A 24,905-nucleotide genomic window follows, 5' to 3' on the forward strand; every position below is an offset into this window, starting at 1 on the left:
AGGATACCCACTGACAGCGAGAAACGTGTACCCCAGCCTCAGCCACCAAGGCCTAGAATCGGGAGTGCTGTGAAGCTCAAAATGGAGGGAGCCACCCTGCCCCACCCGGTGCTGAGGGGTTAGGGCACATTCACCTCAGCCTCTACCTCCTCCAGCTTCCTTTGACTTCCTTCAGCCACCTCCCAGTTCTGCTCCTGCTCCTATTCCCCTGGTCACCAGGTGCATTTTCTGTCTGGCCTCTTCACCACCACCTTCCTCCTGCCCTCCTCTCCTCCTCCTGTTTTTTCTCTCCTCTCTGCTCCTGAGAAGGCCTAGAGGCAGGGCTTGTGTCTCTTTCGTATCCTGTGCCCTCAGCAGGGGCTTCTCCCTCAGAGGCTTTGGGCAACCCCTGCCACACCTCCCTGTCCCAGGCATTGGTGGTTGATCCCAGCAGAGACTGAATGAAAGTTTGCATTCTGAGAGGTACTCAGATGTCTCCCTTCTTTGTCAGGATGCCAGAAATCCCACCATTGTAGTAGTCTTCCTTTGGTTAAGGTTTGGTCTAGTTATGCCATGAAACTTGTGGCCTCGGGGCCCATCAGTCATTACCACCCATGTATGAATCAGTGCTTCAGCCTACAGTTTTCGGGACCATTCCCAAGAGCAATTTTGAGCAGATGAAGGGCCCCAGTCTCCCTTCCAAGGGCCCAGGCCACATCCTTCTCCCCATCAGATAAAGAAGCCAGTGCTAATCATGAGGTACCCAGAAGGGAAATGAATCAGGGAAGAATCCCCCACACACATGCACTGGCATGAGTCAGAGCTGAATCCCCAGGGCCCCTGTTCCCATCCCCAGGGACCCCATTCTCCAAGATCTCAGGACCTGGGTACCAGGCTGGGCCTCTAGAGAGTTGAGAAGAGGGCATCTGAGGTGACTGGGGAGGCCCACTCATCTATCCCCCTGCCTCCAGCCAAGAGAAAGTTTCTAGCAACCCCACCTCCTTCAGCTTCAACTTCAAGCCCCTCTGAAAACCTCCTCAGCATCAACAATGTGCAGACATCATGCTGGGCAATAAGGAGTGCACAGAAAAGCATGGGCTAAACTTGGACTCATTCCGGAGGCAGAAAAACAAATTAAAACTCAAACAGCAATTCCTGTCATGTCTACAAAGATCCAGATGAAGTGTATGGAGAAGAGAAATTCAGAGGCAAACTGGATGGGTTAGAGCGTGATGCTTGAGCCAAGTCCTGAAGGATGGGAAAGGGTTAGCAGTCCAGGCAGGGGCTCATGGAGCAAAGGCCTTGAAGTGAGTATGGGCAGAGGGATGTTAAGATAGGAAGGCCAGCAGCCTGGCTGCAAGGCACATTTTGAACAAAGCCAGGAAGGGCCATTGCACCAAAGTACAGAAACCTTGAATGACAAAATGCAAACCATTGCCTACGCTCTGTTGGCAATGGGGAGCCAAAAAAGGTTTTAGAGAGGAGAATGGCATGGTACCAATGGGGCTTTATAATGTTAAGTTGATCCCTGCCTTCAGGAAGGATTTGGAAATGGGAAGGGGATGGCTGAACTGACCCTCTCCCCCTCCCAGGTAGCGCTCCCCTCCAAGAATCCATCTCTGTCACCATGCCTGGCTTAGCTCCCTGTCCTGATCTCTGCAATAGGGGCAGCCTCTACCTGAGAAAGGCATCACTCCCACTTCTCCTGGACACCTTGACCCCAAAGGCCGTTAAAGTCTAGGTAGAGAGTGAGACATGCCAGGCTGTTCTCCCTGTACTTGTCAGCATTGTAGCACATCTGAGTCATGGCAACCTTGAAAACCATCTGGACCAAACTCGGTCCAATTGTACAGACAGACTGAGGACCCAGGGTAGAAGCAAAGTGCTCTAAGTCCCACAGAGAAACTCAGTTTCCCAGGAAGAGCTCCTGGTCCTATTTTGAGGGAGCTCCTGGCTTGTGTGGGCTTGGGCCACTGTGAAGGTGTGTTTGATAAGTGTGGTGTTCAGCTCCTTCTGAGCACTGTGGGAGGCCCTCAGCAGAGCAACAGGCATTGAGGAGACTGGCTTTGAGATGACGTGGAGATGGCAAAATCGGGAGGTCAGAGAGCACAAAGCATGTAATGCCAGTGACTCCTGCATCTCTTCCCTGGCCTGGCATAGCTGACTTTGAAAGGCAGGAGGTGAGAGGCTGAAGTGGGACTCTGGCAAGGAGCACTTGGCAGGGAGTGTTCCTGTGTAACCTAGATAGGGCCTCTGAACTAATGGGGAGGGAATCAGATACAAGAAATTGAACCAGGGCATACTCTGGTGGATGATCTTGAGGGGACCAGTGATGCTGGAGACAGCCCCTGAGACATGCACATGTTGCCCTGGGCCTCTGGGGCAGGGCAGGAGCCAGGGCCCTTGTCCCAGCCCCAAACACCATCCCCCTCCGCCTGCTGAGACTCTGGAAAAGCTGTTCCAGAACTAAGTATAACTGAGCTCCACCCCCAATGTTCCCCTGCCAACCTGGGCAAGACAAGAGGAACCTTTCAGTGAGGTCTCCTGGGGGACCCAGGAGGGGGCCACACTAGGTGGGCCAGGTGGGGCTGGCATTGGCTAGAAGGGGAGTAGGGCATGTGGGGAGGTCTCAGAGGACGTATATATGCTCCATCTGGGAACTAGGCATGCTGCCAAAGGCAGGGTAGGCAGGGGAGAGGGAGTTGGAAATAGCTCTGACATACACTCTCACTAGTGCACACAGATGTGGACTCGCACATGAGTACACACAACTGCATACACAGCCAGCCACAGCCACAGGGTGGCTGCTTCCTCCCTACGGAGAAATCCAAGTCCCGTATTTCACAGACCCGGGACTGGGTTGGGTGTTGCCTAGGGGGAAGGAGGTAAGAACATGGCAGGGGTGCTGTGCTGAGCCGTGGCTCCTACTTGGTGCCAGGAGCAAATGAACAAGGGGGCCTTTAGGACCAGGACTTGATCCTGCTCCCTCCCTGGTCCCCCCGCTACGTTACTGCCTGTCCCCCAACTCCTGGCCCCATCTAGCCCCCCTTGTGCTTCCAACATGTCCACTGCCCCAGCATATGTCCAGTTATTTAGAGTCTTCTATAGAGTTAGACTCCTTCTCCAGGTGCAGGCATAGGCTGTGTTTCCAAAGTACTGTATTACCATTATTGCTGAATGTGTGGGAGTAATTTTTGAATGAACTGAATTGGTATGGATTTTTTTGTACTTGGATTGTCTCTGATCCCAGAGGCTCCTAGCTCCCCCTGATTCTCAGGAGGATCTGTAACTCCACAAACAGGGCAGAGGATGGAGTTATCTAATAAAGGCACCTAACTCTAGCAACCCCATGTGGGGGCACTAACCATGTTGCCATTCAGACTCACAGCCCTGAACTCAGGAATCATTCTCATTTCATAGTTGAGGAAACCAAGGCTCAGAGAACAGGAGGGACTAGCCTCAGGTCACTCTTTGGGCACACAGGCCATGGTGTTCCAACTCACCCCACCAACAGCTGGCTTTCCCAGATCAGACCAGCTGGGAAGCCATCCACCTTGGGCTCAGGCCCCCCAGCAGGGGAGAGAGAAAGGCCTTCAGGGAAGAGACAACTTCCTGAGGCCCCCAGAACTCCCCCTACCTCTCTAGCACCCCCATCTCCAAACTCACCCCCGCTTCTCACAGCATAAGCAAATCCTCTGCAAGAAAGCCCCCACTCCTCCAACATCTGGGATGCCAAATGAAACCACATTTATCTCAGATGTAGAGTAGTGGCTCTGAGGCTGTCGGCAGGGTGGCTTGGCAGCATGGTTCACCAATGTTCTGGACAGTGCCTATCCTGTTGACCATTCCTTCCTCCTGTTCAGTTCCTGCCCACGCCCTGCCAGCTCCCAGCCTTCAGAGGAGCTGACTCTGCCAGACCTCCCACCATTGCTCATGCTAAACCATTTCAGTGTGTCTCTCTCTTTTGGCGTAACTGTCACGGTGGGTCAGAACTTACTGCAGACTCCCCATGCCCCATGGTCCTTAGGGAAACCAGGGCCCAGAAACAGGTAGCTGTTTTCTCAGTCACAGAACAAGTCTTTAGCAAGGTGGGGGTTGGGCCCCTCTGCTATTTGTTCCCATACCCTGGTTTGGGTGTGACCTTGCCCACCGGACCAGCAGCTCCCCAAACTTCCCATCCGCTTTTCTTAAGGATCTCCATGGCTTGCTGCACACAGGACTGGGCCAACAAAGGAGCATTGAGATTACTGAGCCAAATGGGGGTTTCAGACTGTGCCTGAGGTGCTCTAAGAATTTACATTCCCATATGTGGGACTATGGCATGCTTGTCCCACCCCAATTCATACATAGCAGCTCCATGGATATGTTTATAGATTGGGGTTTCGTTTTTGATAAAGTGTTCTGTGGCTAAAAAAAAAAAAGAAAGAAACAAAGACTTAAAAACCAATGAATTGTTTGAGTTAAAACATACTGAGAGCAGGGGAGATTCAGGTCAGATACGAGGAAGAACTTCCTTGCTTTCAGAGAATCCAAATCACAGTTGATACCAAGGGTCCCTAGAAGTTGTCCATCTCCAGGTGAAGCAAAGTCTTCAGGAAGGCAGGGAACAGAACACAATCCCAGCTTCCTCCCAGCCAGGCCTGGGGCCTGGCCTCTCCTGCCCCAGCATCCCACTCCTGCCCCTCTTAGAACCAAATGTAACGTTCCTAGGTATCCAAGTAGGTAAGAGCCACATGGTACCACCTGTCTACAGGCCCAAAGACACTATGACTATGCTGGGCCCTCTTCCTCCCAATATATCAGCCTCTACGTTCGAGGAGGTCCTGTGTCCCACAGCCTGGCTGATGAACTATGCCATCAGATAATAATCCACAACCCCTTTCACCTTTGCCCAACCTGTTCCCTGCAATTGGTTTTCCCTTTTTCTCTCCATTCTTCAAGGTTCACGTCCAGCACTACCACCCGTGGGAGCCTATCCAACCATTGATTTCTGAGGCCGACAGCCTGGTCTGCCGCCCTCCTGGGTCCCTGCCCTCCATCTCTGTTGAGTTATGGGCCTTTCTCCCCTCCACCTTCACCAGGTCTCTGCCCCCTGGTCCATGACCTCCATCAGTGTGATGCACACACACACACACAAACACACATATACAACATTGCTCAGCAGCCTGGCTCAGGCCCCAACAAGGAGACTGTCCAGCCTTGGAGCCAGAAATCCGGGGAAAACCCCCAACTCAGGACACACAGCTCCCAGCTCCACCACTAGAGCAGGGCCTCTGGTCTGGGCCAGCCTGCTCTCTGGGGACATAGATGGGGCTAGGGAGAGGAGGCCAACTTCCGTTCCCACCTCAGAGCAGCCCCTCCCACGCCCACATTTCAGGAGGGGGCAGCTATAAATACAGTGGGCCGAGGATGCTGATTCCCACGACAGTGACCCCTTCCTGCCCCCTTTCCTTATGCACAGTCGCTGGGGCCAGGCAGGCCTCAGGCCCAAACACACACACATGTGCACAAACACACACACACACACACACACACACACACACTTCCCACTGGATCAAGGAAGGAACAAATTCCCCTTTTGGAGCATCTTAAAGCAGCCAGCTAAAAATGAGCTCTCCTTCCACCCTCAGTTCTGACTCAGGCCCCACCTCTCCCAACTGTGAGTCCTCAGCTCTGGGAAACTCTACAGGACTAGGGGAGGCAAGAGGCCAGGCACATAACGGAAAAAAACACGTTAGAGAGTTTAGGATTTAATTTCAGCCCTACCACTGGATGCATAACCTTGGGCAAATAACTTGGGCTTTCTGAGCCTCCATTTTCTCTTCTCTAAAATGGGAATGAATAGATAGATAGATAGATAGATAGATAGATAGATAGATAGACAGACAGACAAAATGGAGATAAATAATTTCTACCTCCTGTGCACTGAGGATTAAAGCCCTTCACCTGAAGTAAATGCTCAGTAGGCGCCTGTTCCCAAGGCTGCTGTCACTATTATCACCATCTCCTTCTGGAGTGGGGGCAGCCCCAGCAAGATTGGGGCTCCTGCTTAGGAGTCTTCAAGCAAGGATCCAAGGCAGGGGATTGGATGAGGTGGCCCTGTGAGAAGATCTCTGTGGGACAAAGTGACATGGAAAGTGAGGGGTGGGCTCCCAAGGGAGCTATTAGCTGCTGTCGGCCTGCCCAGGACACTGCATCTGATTGACCCACTAGGCTGAGGCCCACACACCCCTTCCACTGTGAGAAGAAGCAGGAAAGCTCCTCCCCGCCCCATCCCAAAGCCTAATACCCCCTTGGATGGAGATCGTTGAGCCAGAATGCAACATAATCAATGTATACTGAACAGATGACCAAATGAAACCTGTCAGACCTGTCCGGAGAGCAGATGGGTAGGAATAAAGAGAAAAAGGACACCAGGACCTCCTACAGGACAGGAAACATAGACGCCTATCTTCCCTCTCCATCTGCCTGCCCCTCGGGGTGCTCTGCCAGAGGTAGGGGCAGGAGACCAGGACCATGAGCTGGCTCAACTGCCAGAATTCCCATGAGGCTATTACCAGCACTCATTAAGCAGTGGCAGCTGCATCATGAAGAACAGAACCCAGACTTAGGGTGTGGGGGACCCTCTCTGCCCTGGGCTGCTTGGAGCCATGGGTGTGTTGGTGATAAGTCCCTATATGTGTAATATCAGAATTAGTGGAGGCGAGGGGAAGTGAGACTCAGGAAAAAAGCAACCCGAGGGAGTGCCAATCAGAGGGACACTCTAGATAAGAGGCTGGCCAGAGCCTGGACCCCCAGGTCATGATCCCTGTGTGGGGGCATCCTCTGCATTCACCCCCGTAGAGATAATTCTTCTCAACAGCTTTGGGCAGAGCCCAGCCAGATCCCCAGATGTATACTAATAGAATCCAGGTGCCAGCCTCTGGCCGAGTCCTCATATCTGGGGATCTGGTGCCCACACACTTCCAGCTACCACTGTGGAGCCCATCTGAGCCCCTCCAGGGGCAGTTACAGTCATTTCTCCTTATCCTCAGGGAATATGTTCCAAGACCCCCAGTGGATGCCTGAAACCACAGATAATATGGAACCCTATCTATACTATGTTCTTTCCTATAGAGGCTCACTTTGTTTTATTGTGCTTCACAGATATTGCAGGGTTTTTTGCAAATTGAAGGTTTGTGGCAACCATGTGTCAAATCTATCAGTGTCATTTTCATATTATGGACAGCATTTTTTAGCAATAAGGTATTTTTTAATTAAGATATGTACATTGTTTTTTAGACATAATGCTATTACACACTTAATAGACTGCAGATAGTGTAAACATAACATATATACTGGGAAATGAAAAATGTATATGACTTGCTTTATTACAATACTCACTTCATTGTAGTCATATAGAACCGAACCTGAAATATCCTCAAGGCATGCTTGTATGTACATTGCTTTCAATTAAAGGAAGCATTTAACTCCAAATTGCCAGCATCACTACTCTTGCACTTTGGGACCATTATTAAGTAAATAAGGGTGACTTGAACACAAGCACTGCGATACTACAACAATCTGATCACTGAGTCCTTGAGTGACTAACAGGCAGGAGCACATACAATGTGGACATGCTGGACAAAGGGATGGTTCATCATGCTACTCAGAATGGCGCTCAATTTAAAACATGAATTATTTCTGGAATTTCCATTTAATATTTTCGAACCATGGTTGACCACAGGTAACTGAAGCCACAAAAGGCAAAACTACAGATAAGGAAGGACTTCTGTACTCAGCTGGGGGCCTGTCCCTCTAACTGTTGACAGCCCTGGGGCAGAGTAGATGTAGGGACATGAGCTAGCTGTGTAGCCCTTGTGTGGGATACCTGGCCCTGCTATGTGGCCTTGGACAGACCTCTGTCCCTCTCTGGGCATCTGGGTAGGATTTTCGGCCTCCAAGGTCAACTCTAAAGCTCTGAGCTCAAGCTTCTTGTGAACAGGACAAGAGGACTCTGCTTCTGTCCAGAGAGAGCCAGATGCTTGTCCTGAGCCACACAGCAAGGCAGGCTGAGCCAAGATGGGGCTCAAAGATGGCCCAGCCAGCCAGAGCTCCCTGGCATGGGGAAACCGCTTTCTGTGGCACAGAGCCACAGGGCACTCCCAGAATGAGCGCAGCAGCTCCTCTCCATCCCGGGTTCCCATCTTCCACCCCCTGGCCCTAGCCACACCCTGCCAAAAATAAATTCAGACCACCCCATCTTGTACCAGCTAGACCCACCCAGCCTCTCCAGAGCCAATTGAGTCACCATTCAGAACTGCTCCTTTTTTAACTGTCTGAGTCACCAGTTGTGGCTATGGCTCCATGACACATGCCCCAGGCTGCAACCCTCAACAGCCCAACAAAGGGAAGGGTCTGAAAAGAGGCTGGTGTGAGCTCAGGCCAGAGCCTCAGCTTGTAACCTCTCTAGACCCGGTTAACTTACCACCTAGCAAACTGGAGCCCAGACCAGTCCCCAGTGGTCCTGGCACTACTCTGCCCCATCTGCCCAAGACAGTCCTTCAAGAATCTTGGTGACAAAGCCTACCTGTGTCATCTCTGCCCCCACAGTATTTCTTTGCCTCCAAATAAGTCTGGGCCTTCCACCCTAAGATTTCCAGGAACGGGGGGTCTCCAGGTCGTGAGCCCTGGGGGATAAGAGTGGCCATCGCCTGGTTTTCTGAGGTGAAGGCCGCAGAGATACCTAATTCCTGTCCTTCCTTACTAGATCCAGCTCAAACTCTGACCACCCTGCCCAGAGCACGAGGAAGACTTTCTATGGGACAGAAGCCCCACTTCAAATCTTCCCTTGCTTTCTCTGTCTCTTTCTATGCACAGGGACAACTGGGATGCAGATGTCTTCCCCCAACCCTCTCTCTCTTTCTCTCTCTCTCTCGCTCTGTCTCTGTTGGCCTCATCTCTCTGGCCCTGCTCTATTTTCCTTCCTTTACCCAGTCCTGGTGACAGTCTGAAGTGCTCCCTCTGCAGCCGGTACATCACCCTCCACAGGTCCTTCTCTGCCTTCCCAACAGACATGACACACCTCACCTCCACCCATTCCCACAACGGACTCCGGGACCCAGGGATCAATCCAAAGAAAAAGTTTCCATTCCCCTCACCCAGGTCCCCTCCTTCCCCTGTCCCAAAGCACAGCTACATCCTGTCCCAGGGAATGTCAAGATCCCACAGGCACTTCCTTGGCGGCTGAGAAAGGGGGGCAGGGGCCTAGGAGGCCCCACTCCCTAGCCCCTGTGGAGCCTGCACAGCTTCAAACCCCATCCATCTTCTGTCTGTGGCTATGGCCTCCAGCTATAAATAGGGGCTCTGATTCTATTTTCTTTAAAAACAAGTACCAGACTCTGTCACCACAGGCCCAGAAAAGCACACCCTGGCTGGGGCAGCCCTCACCATGCCCCAGCCATTATGTCCAGCCCCCTATCTCTGTGCACTGTGCACAGGGGACTGAAAAGAAGCTTGAAGTTGAGACAAGGTTGGGGAGAGCTGGTGCACCTCCTGCCAGCAGTCAACTAAAGAATGTGGCTGCCCCTCTCTTCCTATTGGGCTCTTCTTTCTGTTCTTCCTATCTTCCTTTACCAAGTAGCCAGTATCCCCAAGACTCAGGGTGTTAATGGAGAGAAGTGACAGTGACACAACTCTCCAAGCTACAGTTGAGTGTCTTCGTGCCCCCAATGCAGAGGAGCTTTGGGCTGTGGGGAAGAGTAGAGAGGACTTCTTTCCTGAAGGAGCATGAGGGCATTTCAGAGACTGAGAGGAAAGAAGAGCTTGCCAGATAGCAGGCCCTGAGCAGAGGCTGGGAGTGGGTACCTGCCGCATGTGGATGGAAAATAATCCGAGGTCTGTTGAGGGCACCGCATGACATATTCAAGGTAGGTGCACAGGATAGCCTGTGGGGCAGGGGCAAGGTCACCCAGCACTTTGTATCAGTGCCATGCTCGGGGTTGGGGCAATGGGGAGCCATCAAAGGCTTCCAGACCAGGGAGGATGGTGAAATAACTTTTAAGTTAACTTTGGCTGCTATTAGCAAAATGAGGCAGGAAATTCATTAGGCCAGGCAAGGGATGGTGGCCATCTGCCTTGTGGGATGGCACAGAAGAGCAAGAGGGAAAGATGAATTTGAAAGAGAATTTAGGGGCAGGATGCATGGAACATGGGGTGGGAGGAGGGAGAATGTCCAAAACGACTTTCAGATTTCTGCCCAGCAGTGAGGGGGTGGTGGGGACTTTACTGGATGGGGAGCAGGTTAGGGGAGAGATGACACTGACTGGCTTAAAATGGATGGGCTTCGGTTAGGGGTTCCTAACAGTGTTCCTGGTGTAGATGTATACGGAGCATTGACAGGTGGGCCCAGAGCCCTGGAGAGTTGGTACCAGAGATGGAGATGTGGATACCATAGCAAAGGGGTAGTGCCTGAGATGGAATAGGGAGTGAGGTAGGGTGGGCACAACTTGGCAGTGCTAACAAGCTGGAGGGGGACCACAGGCTTGGTGGGGGTGCTGGGCAGGACCTGTGCCAAGAGGAGTTGGGACTGTCGGGGGGTGGGGGCGGAGGTTGTGGATCTTAGTCTGGGGATCTCTGGGACACCTGGTTAGCACAGAGGCTACTAACAAGGACACTGGGGTTGCCTGGTCCACCCTCCTAGGTCACACCCTCCTGCCAGTACACCACCAGAGAGGGAACTTGCTATTCCGCTTGTGTGCTGTCAGATCTGCCAAAAGAAAATCCCTCATATGAGCCAAATGTCACCTCCATTTAATCTTTGTACTCCCTTAGATGCTGATGCTTCTTCCATCAGTGCATGCGTATGGTCCTCCTAGATAACCGATGCCCTGAGCACAGGACACAAGCCCTGGGCCCTGTCTTCAAGAGCTTCTACTCTGGCCAAAAATGTGGCCCCTTAGGCCAAAGGTGGCTCTCTCTGTTGTACCCACTAAAGTGACCACACCTCTCCACCAGCCGCTTCCTGCTGGGCCAGGTGGGGCTGAGCTGCCCTGGGGCCAGATGTGTGTCAGTCTCCCTATTCAGGTCCCCTTTCACAGATGGGAGAACTGAAGCCAGAGTGAATACAGCAGCACGTGGCTTTGAGTGTAGTACTTGTGTGGGGGGGGGTTGGGGGGAGGTCCCTGACCCAAGCCTCTGCTGCTTGCTCCCAGTCTCCTGGACATGCGATATCTGTTTGTGGGGCCATCCTACCCCTTCCCTCTATTTCAGATGGGAAAACTGAGGCAGAGATAGCAGTGATTCTCCTAGGCATGCAGCCTATTGAGCACAAGCTGGGTCAAATTGGTCCAGGTCTTTTATCCAAACCAACATTTATGGCTTCCACTGTCCCCATCCCTGTCTGTCTCTAAGCCCAGTCTGCCAGGGTCAAGGAAGCCCTGAGACACCTCCCCAACAGCCTGCCCTCAGTGGTTTCTCATCCCAGTGCACAGAGGGGAGACTTGAGATGAGCGGCAAGCTTCCAGCTCTGAATTCTGCTCTGGAGGGGCTGGCCTGTCAGCCACTTAGAGGCAGGCTTCTCACCCTGAGTGGAGACCGCACCTCCTGCCTCTCCAGCCTCTTCCCCAAAGGACGTGGCCATCACTTATCACTGGTTTCTGGAACGTGCCGTCCTCAGCCACTCCTGAATATCCCTCCCTGATCCACCAGCCCCAGAACCAGACCCCATTCAGCCACACTGAGAGGCCAGCTGCCAAACCACCCATGGAAAGCAAGTGTTTGCCCTTCCTTCCTCACTTCCTCCCTCTCCTACCCCTCCAACCCTGAAAGAGGAAGCCCCTAAGACAAGAAAGGAAAAACTGCGTCTTCCCCTGGCAGGGGTCCAGTTCTCACACCCAAGCAGATGCTCTGCTTCCAAGTCACATGCAGCAGCCACCATCCTTCTGTGTGCACACCCCTCCCTGATACCCGTAGTGCCAGGCTCAGGAGCCACACCCACAGGGGCTTCAATCCCACTCTGCCACTGCTCATCGTGAGGCCCTAGCACAGTGACTGTCCTCCTTGCCTCAGTTTCCCCACCTGTAAAATGGGAGCTATGTCACAAGGATCCTGCTGGGGCTTGGGAGCTGGGTAGGCCCCATGCCAGACACAGTCTCTCACTCTGTTTCTTCCCTCCAGAACCCCTACCTCAGCCTCATCCACTGAGATGAGGGTCCCACATTCCCTCCAGTGCGAGGAAGCCAGGGGAATAGGGATGTGGAAGAGGGCCTAGAAATCCTCCCTCTATAAGGAGGAAAATTACAAGGCAAGAAAAAGCCTCTCAGAAGGGCTCCAAGCCACAGAAGCCCCACCCCTCCACGCCTTGGGTCTAGGGAACAGCAAGGCTTCCACAAAGTCTCCACTGTTTCCAAAGTCTCCCTGCTTCCTCCTGCCCAGCTTCCAGCCTGGGTGGACTCCGAGCTACTTCTTCCAGCAAAACCTCTCATTTTCCCTCCACTTCCTCTGTGCCCCACGTGGCCCCAGGGTTGGGGCACATGGCCAGGAGCCCAAGGCACCAGCCCTTCCTCATGAGCATCTGTGGACCAAGCTCAGCATCTCTTACCCCACTGATTCCCCACTTCCTCTCCAGGGGTACCCACCTTCCAGAGAGGGTTCCTAAATTGGACACATTCCCCAGTGTATGCCCCTTGCGTGGGTGACCTCTAGTCATTTGGTTAGAGGACCAGTAGCTGAGGCCAGTAACCAGGGTCAAGACTCAGATGATAACTAAGGAAGCTGTTGTCCTGCCCTGGCCTCCGTAACCGGGTAACCAGACAGGAGGTCAAGTACCCTGAGAGTGGGTCTTGCAGCTCAAAAGTTCTCCAAGAGAGGGGGGACTGGGACACCTTGACCCCAGCTGTGGTCTCCAGTGTTGAGACATGGAAGTGGTGGTCTGTCAGTGAGTGCAAGGGCCTGACATTCCTGCACCCTGGGACAAGCACCCTGTCTCCTGAGAAGGACAGCTGCTGTTTCAAGTTCCCTGTGACTTTAAACTAACCTACTGTTGTCCCTCTGGCTGCTGCTTGCAGGGCAGCAGAGGAGCATGGAATCAGCAGCCCTGAGTTATGGACTCGATCTGGAATCGGGGATGTAGATAGTGAGTGCTGCTGGTCTGCAGGTGTGTGAGCATCTCCCAGGAAGCCAGCCCTGGCAGGTGGTGAGCCATCTAGCCTTGGCTCTTGAGACTCCAGTGTCACCCCTGCAGGCAGGTTACGTTGTCCCTTTAGTCAGTCCTGAAGTCTTTCCCTGTAACCTTGCCCCATGCTACCTTTGAAGGTAACAGGCATGGGGGAAAGTGAAAGTTTGGGAGGGCTGAGCCTTGGTGGGGGGCTATGGGACATGCTGCCAGAGGAGCTGATACCTAAATAGATGTATTAACAGCTTCTCCCTTGTCCACAAGCCCAGGGAGGGCTCAGGAGGGTTATGGTCCAGTGTCCAGAGCCAGACTCGGTCTACCGTACCATATCCTCCATTGCCACACACTCACTCCCACTGGCCACCACTGTGCAGGGGTGCAGGGGTCTGCAGTGCTCTGTGGGACTGAGTTCTCATATCAGCATATTTGCTCTTCCAATTCTGCAGTGGGAGGGAACATCATAGCATGCATTGGCCCCATTGGGTTCGAAATCAGAGACAACTTTCCACCCTACCCCAGACTCCTCAAAGGTTCCCTGGCTTGGGGCCAGAGCACTAGAAATCGGGCCTGAGGTTCAGAGGACCTGGTGACCTCAGGGAGGGCCCAGCTGCAGGGAAGGGCATCTGGCCCATTCCTGCTCACATGCAGGGCCACCCACACACATACCAATGAGGGAAAACAGAGGGTTCTTCATCCCTGCCTCAGCCCTCCCAGAACGCTCGACCCCACAGCCCCTCAGACTGCTTTGGGGGGACTCTCCCATTTTTACCCCTGCCTGCCCTAGATCTGGAACCAAGATTGATGCCAAACTCCAAGTGGCTATGGCGAAGAAGGCCAGCTTCACCCAGAGCAGGAGCTCCTCCCCTCCCAGCTGGTGGCGGGATGCCCCCTCCTCACCCTCCTCACTCCTGCCTACAGCAGCAGGCTCACTGCCAAATCCTGCCATCTCTATCTCTCTTGGGTTTTTCCTCCCCATCTTCTTCCTCAGGTCTAGGTCTGAATCCCTGAGTTCAGTCTTCATGGAAAAGAAGGATCTCATTTTCTATTCTCAATTTTAATATCTTTCTCAGGCTTTCTGTTTCTCCCAAAAGATGTTTCTCTTTCTCCATCCCCATCTTTCTGGTGTTGTATTTGTGAGTGAGTGAGTGAGTGAGTGAGTGAGTGAGTGAGTGAGTGAATGAATATGGTTCTGTCTTCTCTCCCCATCCATCTCTCAGCTCCTACTCTATTTTGGTACCACTGGGTATACCTTCCCAACATACACATGTCCAAGTCTCCCACAGCCCACTCGTGCCTGTGGGCCCAGTCACTCCCCACCAGCCATCCCACCCAGCAGCTCTGGGCTCCCAAACTTTCTCCCTTATAAAGTCAGACAGCAGCAGACACCCAGGAATGCTGCTGCTGCCCATGACGCATGCTGGCTCTAGGGCTGCCTGGCTGCCCCAGGCGACCAGGAATGTGGCAAGAACGGGCAAACAAGGATCGATTGCCAGGGAGTGGGGTGGGGGTGCCCCAGAGGGTGGAGCTCAGACAGGTGGCAGGGCCCCGACTGCAGGCTTTTTGCTTCTGTCAAATTGCTTCTCCTCTGGGGCTTCAGCTTTTCTGACTGAGACATGGAAGCCAAGTCCCTACTGCAGGCAGGGCTGTAGAGAACTTCGATGTTGTGGAACACATCACCCTGGGAGTGGGGGCCCAAGGCTGAGGAGGCCAGAGGCCCCCGTCCAGGCTCTCTAGACTGTTCTAGGGCAAGGGTGCTCTCAGTTACAGTCAGAGTGGTGCACAGGGAAGAGGGGAGGCAAAAACAAAGATAGGGAGAGATGAGGAAAAGCAGAGGCAGACACAGGCAGCAGCGTGGCTAAATGACCAAGACAGAGACAAGGAGAGATGAGACAAATCCAGGGAGAGGGACAGTCTAGTTAGCCCCAGGGGTCCTTAGGGCTCAGAAGGATCAGGGTTTGCTGCAGGCCCCCAGACTGGAAAGGTACCCATGCTTGACACCTACCCCTGGCCAGCCTGGAGTGGGTTGGAGAGCCTAATGGGCAGAGATACTCCCCATACAGTGACCCCTTGTCCCAAGAACCTGTTGACCGGCAGAGACTTGAGCATTATGATGGGAGTAAGCCTCATGTTTGGGGTCCCCTCAGGAGCAAGAACCCGGTCCCCATTCATAAATATCCTAGGAGTGCCCCAGCAATCCAGTAGATGACCATATAACCTGTACTCTGCCAGAGGATAGCTTGCTAGGGGCCCTTGGCCCAGACTTCACCACCCTATGTGAGAAGGGGCTTGTTGGGGAAGGACACAGACTCTTTCCGTGCTCCCAGCCCTCATCTCAGCAAGAGGGATGGAGCCACCCAGCAGTGGGCCCAGACGCAACGCCCTGTTCGTGGGCAGGAAGGGTGGGACACTGTGGGCCTTCTCCACCTTCAGCAAACTTTTTGGATGGATGGGTGCCGGGCAGGAGGGGCGGGAACCCTCCAGGAACACAGGGCCCCTTTCATGGAGCCAGGCCCAGCCAAGTCATGGCAGGCGGGCACCAAGGGGCAGGACAGGCCTGGGCATAATCACTGCTCTGTCCTGGCAGCTCCTGGCCCACACACATGCACATGCACGAACACACAGCCTTAGGCAAACCTAAAATACACCCCCAGCAGCCACCCACACATTTGCACACACAGGCAAATACACATCTGCATAGCCTTGGACACTCACCTATGTACTCTTCCAGGCAGAGACCCCATGTATGTGGCACTCTTCCTGCTCCTCCATTTGTCCCCCAGACCCATTGGGGTATCCTGATCTCCCTGTGCCAAAGGCTTCGCACCACCCAGGCAGCCTACAACATGAACCCTCTGCACACTTATGTTAGAGAGCAGACCTCCAGACCGGGAAGAGACCTCCAGGACTAATGCCCACAGACAGGAAGAGGAAGGATTGGAAAGGAATGCTCATTTTACAGAATAGCAACCTGGAGGCCTGCACTGAGCCCTTCTCCAGCTGCTGCAGGCCTAAGCTGATGTTTTGATGAATCACTGGTCTTCTTGACCCAGGAGAGCCAAGGGCAGGTGTCCAGGCAGTGCTAATGCCTTCTCTCCTCCCCCACAATCTGGCAACCCATCAGGCCACTAAGCCCAGCTTGGTCCATGCTACCTTTCTCTCTACTTCTCTGTCTTCAACTTTCCAGAGCCTATATATCCCTGCCAGTCTCTCACTTGTCCTTGCTACCTTCTGAGAATGCCCAATCCCCTCCCGTTCTGCTCTTCTATACCACCTTACCTCCTCCAGGAAGCCCTCAGGGATTGACTCCTAGGTCATTACTTCTTTATCCAGCACCCCCATCCATTCAAAGTCCCTCTCCAATTGGCCACCCCCACCCAGGACAGGGATTATGGGTTCTTGCAATTGCAGACTATCAGAGACGATAAAAGGGACAGAGAAGGAGACCAGGAAGGTTGTGGGATAAGGGGAGTGGCGCTGTCAGACTTTCCAAAATCCTGGCCAGCAAGACCTCAGAGGCCTCTTTTAGGGCGGGGGGGGGGGGGGGAGGGGGGAGGGCAGGTTGCCTGGCCTGTGTACTCCCAGAAGCACAAGAGTGCTTGTGTGAGTCCTTCCTGGCCTGGCCCCACCGGAAACAGCAGGGCCCAGCCCTTCAATGAGCCCATTCAAACTCCAGACCTCTGGAAAGAACCTCTACTTCCTGCTTCCCTCCCACTCTGGCCTAGAGAACCAAACAGGCTGCTGCTCTCCCCTGCTGGAGAGCCTTGGAGGCAGGTTGCTCAGTGGTTAGAGCCAGCCATCTACTTCAGTACTCACTACCACATGGGGGAGGGAGATGGGCCCTCTCCCTGTAAATGTTCAGCAACAGGCTCTCTAGAAGAGAAGGAGCCCTGATTTGTAGTATTAGCCTCTTTCCATTGTATAAATATTCTCACTGGTCAATATCACCTGGCTCACAAAATCCCTGAAAATTTAACAATCAGCTCTTCCAGCTGCTGGGAGCTCCAGCCCACCACAGTGGTCCCTCCGTCCTGCAGGGACCACATACTCCCACCCTCTGTGCTGCGGCTGTCCTGAGTGTAGTCTGCTGTGTGTTTTATTCTTAAGAGTCAGTGTCTTTGCAGATCAGTCACCCCATAAGTGCCCACCACCTATCAGTCCTCTGGTCTGTCCCTTACTGGCATCAAGGCCTGCTGAGCCTGCTGATCCATGCCTGCCCAGATGGCTTTGCAATTCTTGTTTGATTCCTTTAGCTCCCCAGACAAGATTCTGGTGTTGCCAGCAAGTGCTGGCAAAAGAAGATAATTAGAGGGGATTTCAGCTCAGCCCAAGGGGAAGAGCATCATCTTTCTTGGATATCCCTTGGGTGGTGCTGGCTGCCCTTAGGGCATACATGCCTCAGACTCTTCCAGTGGCTATCTCCTTAGGCACATGTCAGCTGGCTTAAGCTGGCCAGGGACCAACAGCATGTGGCCAGTGCCTGATCATCCCTATCAAGGCCATCAGCCTTTATTCACTTACTCAGGGTTTAAGAGAATCCCAACAGGGATGAATCATCTTTTTAACCCATTCCTCTCTGCAACCTCCAGACCTGGATGTCTGAGGGACACAATCAAAGTTATATCAGGCCCTGATCTCCACAAAAGAATGGACCAAAAATTATGGCAGCAGGTTGGAGGTCAAGAAAGGCTAATTTTGAGAAACTATCTGGAAAGAAGTAGACACTTAAAAAGAAGAAGTGCCCTGAGCAGTGGGTACTAACCCTAGGAAATCCCTGCTGCCCTGAGAGGCCTGCTCGCCTGCCCAGCAAACCCTCAGCCCCTCCCAGGCCTTGTCTTCAGCCTCAGACCCAGGCTCGGAGAACTCTGCTGTTGTCATCCCTGAATCCACGGCCAGGAGAATACAATGGGCCCAGATCTGACCATTCACCAGAGACCATTATAGCTCTACAGCAGGACGCAAAATGGGGTGATAGGGGAAGCGTTGGCCCATTTGGGGTCCAGCACTGCACATGGTCTCTATTGGGCCTTAGGATCTTTGTTCCTCATTATACTCATGCTAACAAAAGCAGCTGGGAGCATGGCCAAAGAGAAAAGCAGGGATGGGTGCCTGACAGCACCACCACCAGGCCCCAGCCATGGCCCCAGTCAACCCACAGAGGTGGGGCATGGCATGGAAATTATTGCCAAGAAGCCAAAGCATAAGGGCACTTAGGAGAAGGTTATTTGGGGTAAAGGTTTTTCTCCTGGAAGTCCATCCACGGGTTTGTCAACATCAGGCATGTGATCACACCAGTGATGGTTTCCCTTGGGGAAACCATCTAGGATGGAGATTTTGCTCAGGCCCAGGAGAAGAAAGCCATTGATGGCAAAGGCCTCTGGCCCCAAGAACCCTGTGAGGAAGAAACCTGAGTTGCTTGGAATTGCTGGATCAGGCCTCCTTCAGAGGCAAGATCTGGGTTGGACACAGTGCAAGGCCATGCCTTCTGGTGTCAAGACCGACCAGGTGCTGGGATCTGGCTGAGGCCTGTGGAACAGCACCACACAGGCGAACCATGAGAGCGCACCACCATGAAGCCCCTCTCTGCAGCCCCTCTTTCCACTCTGTAGCACCTCTCCTCCTCTAGGCAGGGATCTAAGGCTTGACCACAGCACCCTCTCTCACACAGTCTCCTTCTTCGGTGAGAACCACCTGGAGGTTCTTGTGGCCACAGTTCTAACCAACATAGACCTACAGCTGCAGTTCTCCACATCTCAGCCCGAAGCCCTGCTTCTCCTGGCAGCAGGCCCAACTGACCACCTCCTCCTGCAGCTCCACTCTGGACACCTGCAGGTCAGTAACATCTCCCTGCAAGTCTCCTCTCTAGCTTTCAATGGTGCCCAACTAGCTGCGTGACCTTGCGCAAGTCGTTTTCACCTCAGAGTCTCAAGTTTTCCACTGTGAGTGGACAGTAGTGTCCTAGAGCCGTAAGTCCCTCCCAAAATGACTCTGCCCTCCTGCTCTCCAGCCTCACTTCTCACCACAAACCTGGCTTTCCCTTTGGGCTCCAACAACATTGATAGCTTTCAGTTCCCTGGTTATCTGTGGTCTCTTGCTGCTGGACCTTTTCTGTCCCACCTCCTTCTGCCTGGTGCCTGCCTCACCCACTCCTTGCACCTGTCTAACTCCAGCCTCTCTGTGAAGTCTCAGTGTGGACATCCCTTCCTCCCTGGTGCTCACCTGGGCTGGGTCCCCTCTCCTGGGCTCCAACACCCTTGTGTATCCTTCTGCATAGCAGCAATCATTGTCTGTTGATGATAGTAATAACAGTACTGCCACAGGTTCTTCATTTTTCCTTTTAATCCTTCAAGTCACCACAAGCTTTATCAGCACAGCAAGGAGTCCTCTGGCTCTCTCTTGAGGTTTCCCCCTAACCATGATGAGTTTGAGAAGCCGAGGTCTTAGTCCATATTTGGGAAAGCCATCTGCTCACCCCACTCAGGAGGGGACTATGGCTTAATCATCCATCAGTCCATCTGCTGCTATATTGCTTCTCACAACCACTAGGTGTCACTGTTCAACACAGACTGGTATTGTCTGGTCATGATTTTCCTTCTTTTAGACATGCTATGAAGCCACACCCTACAGAGGTGTTTCATATTTGGACTCCCAAGGTCATGGTTCTCAGTGCTCTGCTCTTTCAGTTCCCCTACTCTGCCACTACCTGTTCTACCATCTAGTTGTGGGAACACTGCACCAGAGCCAGTTCTGGTGTCAATGTCCTAGAGACAGAACCATGTCCCTCTTCTCTCCCCAATGATGTCCCTTCACTTCACAACTCAGAGCCTCTGAGTGGGTTCCCATCCCTGAACAGTGAGCCTGACTGTCTCGGTGACCCCAGTGTCACCACTCAAGACCCTCAGCAGAGAGTTCCCAGGTGCCTATGATTCCAGGGTAGAATCTGCTGTGTTCCAGGGTGAATTTGATGGCACCACTTACCCAAGGAAAGGGGGAAAGAATAAAAAATTCAGGTTGAATGTCTAGGAGAACATCTTCTAGATGTCAGTTCTTTGTGGGCAGGGACCGCATCTGACTCATATCAGGACCCAGACCCCATCTAGGCCTCATGGAAATCACTTTGGTGAGTATAGGGGATGGTGAATAAAGAGATGGCAGGCAGGAAAGAGAGGCAGCATGAGAGGCCTTTGTCTTGGGTCCTCTGCTCTGGGGCCTGCAAGTGTGCCTGGGAACCAATTATGCAGAAGTGATAGCTTCACTGTGCTCCTCTCACCTACCACTTCTCCATCTCTCCTCAGGTCAGACTCGCCCTAGGCCAGGAGAAGCTGAGGCTACAGACCCCAGCAGAGGCACTGCTGAGTGATTCCATCCTCCACACTGTGGGGCTGACAGTATCAGATGGCTGGGCCAGGTTGTCAGTCGATGGGTTCCTCAACGCCTCAGCCCAAGTCCCCAAGATCCCCCTGGAGGTCCCCTATGGGCTCTTTGTGGGGGGTCCTGGGAGCCTGGGCCTGCCCTACTTGAAGGGAACCAGCCGGCCCCTGAGGGGTTGCCTCCATGTAGCCACCCTGAATGGCCGCAGCCTCCTCCAGCCACTGACCCCGGACGTGCATGAAGGCTGTGCTGAAGAGTTTTCTGCTGGTGACGATGTGGCCCTGGGCTTCTCTGGGCCCCACTCATTGGCTGCCTTCCCTGCCTGGGGCACTCAGGATGAAGGCACCCTGGAGTTTACACTCACCACACGAAGCCAGCAAGCACCTCTGGCTTTCCAAGCAGGGGGACGGCATGGGGACTTCATCTATGTGGATGTATTTGAGGGCCATCTGCGGGCTGTGGTCGAGAAGGGCCAGGGCACGATGTTGCTCCACAATAGTATGCCTGTGGCCGATGGACAACCACACGAGGTTCGTGTCCACATCAATGCTCACCAGCTAGAAATCTCCGTGGACCAGTACCCAACACGTACCTCCAACCGTGGGGTCCTCAGCTACCTGGAGCCAAGTGGCAGTCTCCTCCTTGGGGGGCTGGACACAGGGGCCTCTCGCCATCTCCAGGAACACCGCCTGGGCCTAGCACCAGAAGCTGTCAGTGTCTCACTGCAGGGCTGCATAGAGGACCTCAGCGTCAATGGCAAGAGGTGGGGGCTCCAGGAAGCCATGCTGACTCGAAACATGGTGGCCGGCTGCAGGCCTGAAGAGGATGAATATGAAGAGGATGTCTATGGCCCCTACGAAGCTTTCTCTGCCCTGGGACCTGAGGCTTGGCCAGCCATGGAGCTGCCTGAACCCTGCGTGCCTGAACCGGGGCTGCCTCCTATCTTTGCTAACTTCACCCAGCTGCTGACCATCAACCCCCTGGTGGTGGCTGAGGGTGGCACAGCCTGGATTGAGTGGCGCCACGTGCAGCCCACATTGGACCTGAGTGAGGCCGAGCTGCGCAAATCCCAGGTATTGTTCAGTGTGAGCCGTGGACCACGCCATGGCCAACTAGAGCTGGACATCCCGGGCGCGCAGACTCGGCAGATGTTTACCCTCCTGGATGTGGTGAACCGCAAGGCCCGCTTTGTCCACGATGGCTCTGAGGACACCTCTGATCAACTGGTACTGGAGGTGTCAGTGACAGCTCGGGGGACTGTGCCCTCCTGCCTTCGGAGGGGCCAAACTTACATTCTGCCCATTCAGATAAACCCTGTCAATGACCCACCCCACATCATCTTCCCACATGGCAGCCTAATGGTGATCCTGGAACACACACAGAAGCCACTGGGGCCTGACGTTTTCCAGGCCTATGACCCAGACTCCACCTGTGAGGGCCTCACCTTCCAGCTCCTTGGTGCCCCAGCCAGCCACCTCGTGGAGCGCCGAGACCAGCCTGGAGAGCCAGCAACAGAGTTCTCCTGCCTGGAACTGGAGGCAGGCAGCCTTGTCTACACCCACCGTGGTGGGCCTACCCAGGACCTGATGTTCCGTGTCAGTGACGGGCTGCAGGCCAGCCCCCCCGCTACACTGAAGGTGGTGGCTGTCCGGCCAGCCATTCAGGTCCGCCACAACACAGGGCTGCACCTGGCCCAGGGCTCTGCCGTACCTCTCTTGCCCACCAACCTGTCAGTGGAGACAAACGCTGTGGGACAGGACGTGAGTGTGCTGTTCCGAGTCACCGAGATCCTGCAGTTTGGGGAGCTGCAGAAGCAGGGGGCAGGTGGGGCAGAGGGCGCTGAGTGGCGGGCCACACAGGCTTTCTCCCAGCGGGATGTGGAGCAGGGCCGTGTGAGGTACCTGAGCACTGACCCTCAGCACCGTGCCAAGGACACAGTGGAGAATCTGGTCCTGGAGGTGCAAGTGGGCCAGGAGACCCTGAGCAATCTGTCTTTCATGGTGACAGTCCAGAGAGCCACCGTGCGGCTGCTGCGGCTAGAGCCACTGCACACTCAGAACACCCGGCAGGAGGCCCTCACCACAGCCCACTTAGAGGCCACTCTGGAGGAGGCGGGCCCAAGCCCCACCACCTTCCACTATGAGGTGGTTCAGGCTCCCAGGAAGGGTAATCTTCGGCTCCAGGGCACAAGGCTGTCAGACGGTCAGGGTTTCACCCAGGATGATCTGCAGGCCGGTCGGGTGACCTATGGGGCCACAGCACGTGCCTCAGAGGCAGCTGAGGATGTCTTCCGTTTCCGTGTCACAGCTCCACCACACTTCTCCCCGCTCTACACCTTCCCCATACATATCAGTGGTGACCCAGATGCTCCCGTCCTCACCAACACCCTCCTGTCAGTGCCTGAGGGTGGTGAAGCCATCCTCTCCTCTGACCACCTCTTTGTCAAGAGTCTCAACAGTGCCAGCTATCTCTATGAGGTCATGGAGCGGCCCCGCCATGGAAAGTTGGCATGGCGAGGGGCACAAGACAAGACCAGCATGGTGACATCCTTCACCAATGAGGACCTGCTGCACGGTCGGCTGGTGTACCAGCATGATGACTCTGAGACCACAGAGGATGACATCCCATTTGTAGCTACACGCCAGGGTGAGGGCAGCGGTGGCATGGCCTGGGAAGAGGTACGGGGTGTCTTCCGAGTGGCCATCCAGCCTGTGAATGACCATGCCCCTGTGCAGACCATCAGTCGTGTCTTCCATGTGGCCCGGGGTGGGCGGCGGCTGCTCACTACAGATGACGTGGCCTTCAGTGATGCAGACTCGGGCTTTGCTGATGCCCAGCTAGTGCTGACCCGCAAGGACCTCCTCTTTGGCAGTATTGTGGCTGCGGATGAGCCCACACGGCCTATCTACCGCTTCACCCAGGAGGACCTCAGGAAGAGGCGAGTCCTATTCATGCACTCAGGGGCTGACCGTGGCTGGATCCAGCTGCAAGTGTCTGATGGCCAGCATCAGGCCACTGCACTGCTTGAAGTACAGGCCTCTGAGCCCTACCTCCGTGTGGCCAATGGCTCCAGCCTTATGGTCCCTCAAGGAGGCCAGGGCACCATTGACACAGCCGTGCTCCACCTGGACACCAACCTAGACATCCGCAGTGGGGATGAGGTCCACTACCATGTCACAGCTGGCCCACAGTGGGGGCAGCTACTCCGGGCTGGCCAGCCAGCCACAAAGTTCTTTCAGCAGGACCTGCTGGATGGAGCCATTCTCTACAGTCACAACGGCAGCCTCAGCCACCATGACACCCTGGTCTTCTCTGTGGAGGCAGGGCCTGTGCACACAGATGCCACCCTGCAAGTGATCATTGCACTAGAGGAGCCACTGGCCCCATTGCACCTGGTCCAGCACAAGAAGATCTACGTCTTCCAGGGGGAGGCAGCTGAGATCAGAAGGGACCAGCTGGAGGTAAAGGGCTGGGGGATGAGCAGGGATATGAGCAGAGTAAAAGGGGCCCTTCCATCCAGACTTCATGCTGTGCATGCTTAGATGTTTCTAGCTGTGCCTGTAGTGGCTCCTGGGTTGGGTGTGTGTACATGCCTTGGGTTCACCCCTGTGCATGTTCATGTTGTGTGCCCAAGGGTTTCTGGGGAGTTTGTTGTACATACGGCAGACTGTGTATTATGTGTGCATACATATGCATGCAGATTCCTGGGACCCGCCCAGGCTACAGAATCTCTGAAGTAGAGCCTGAGAATCTGTATTCTAGTAACAATAAGTTTATAAGTTCTCTGATGGGTTTCGTGGGCACAAACTTTGAGGACTACAAGCCTTGGAGACAGGCTTGTCTATCCCCAAGGCTCCCCTGTCCTCAGCTCTTTTCCCAGACCTCAGACCAGGACTTGTGGTCTGGAGATGGGTACTGACTCTCTGGGAATCTCACAGAGCAACCTAGGCTACCCAGCAGCCCCACTGACATGCCATGTGACCTCAGGTCAGTCCCTTGCCCTCTCTGGGCCTTCTTCACCTATGCTGTCAATTTCTAAGCCCTTTCTGGTTCTGGCTGTCTGGACTTTGGGGCAGAATGTGACTGAGCATATCTGGTGTCAGGATGTCTTTTCCCTGGAGGAGGCCACATTTGAGCTAGGCTTGAAGAGTCTGGAGTTTCAATAGAAGGAAATGAAAAAACAGTCCAAGCAAAGGCATAGAATCAGGAATGTGAGTTTCGAGGTAATGTGTATCCTTTTGTGGCTGGACCACCAGGTGAGGGAGCACCCAGCAGCCCTTAGTCTAGATCTGGGTCTACAAGCTCGGGAGTGTCAGTCTGTGCTCTAAAAAGGATGTGGGGCGCCCTCTGGCAGTGAGGAGTGGCAATAGTGGGGGCGGGGGTAGCGTGTGTGTGCGGGCGCGCA

The 24,905-nt window shown here is 54.1% G+C and overlaps 1 protein-coding gene across 1 annotated transcript in view; it reads left to right on the plus strand.

The window, feature by feature from the left end:
* CSPG4 (chondroitin sulfate proteoglycan 4) overlaps positions 1–24,905 on the plus strand; it is a 35,671-nt gene that overhangs the window by 726 nt on the left and 10,040 nt on the right. The window contains exons 2-3 of the mRNA XM_016144097.2: positions 18,798–18,961; positions 20,425–23,961. Of these exons, the coding sequence (XP_015999583.2) occupies positions 18,798–18,961; positions 20,425–23,961 (3,701 nt within the window). The remainder of the gene's footprint in view (positions 1–18,797; positions 18,962–20,424; positions 23,962–24,905) is intronic.

This window comes from Rousettus aegyptiacus, unplaced genomic scaffold (genome assembly GCF_014176215.1).
Source record: "Rousettus aegyptiacus isolate mRouAeg1 unplaced genomic scaffold, mRouAeg1.p scaffold_m13_p_3, whole genome shotgun sequence".
In the NCBI taxonomy this organism is placed as follows: Eukaryota; Metazoa; Chordata; class Mammalia; order Chiroptera; family Pteropodidae; genus Rousettus; species Rousettus aegyptiacus.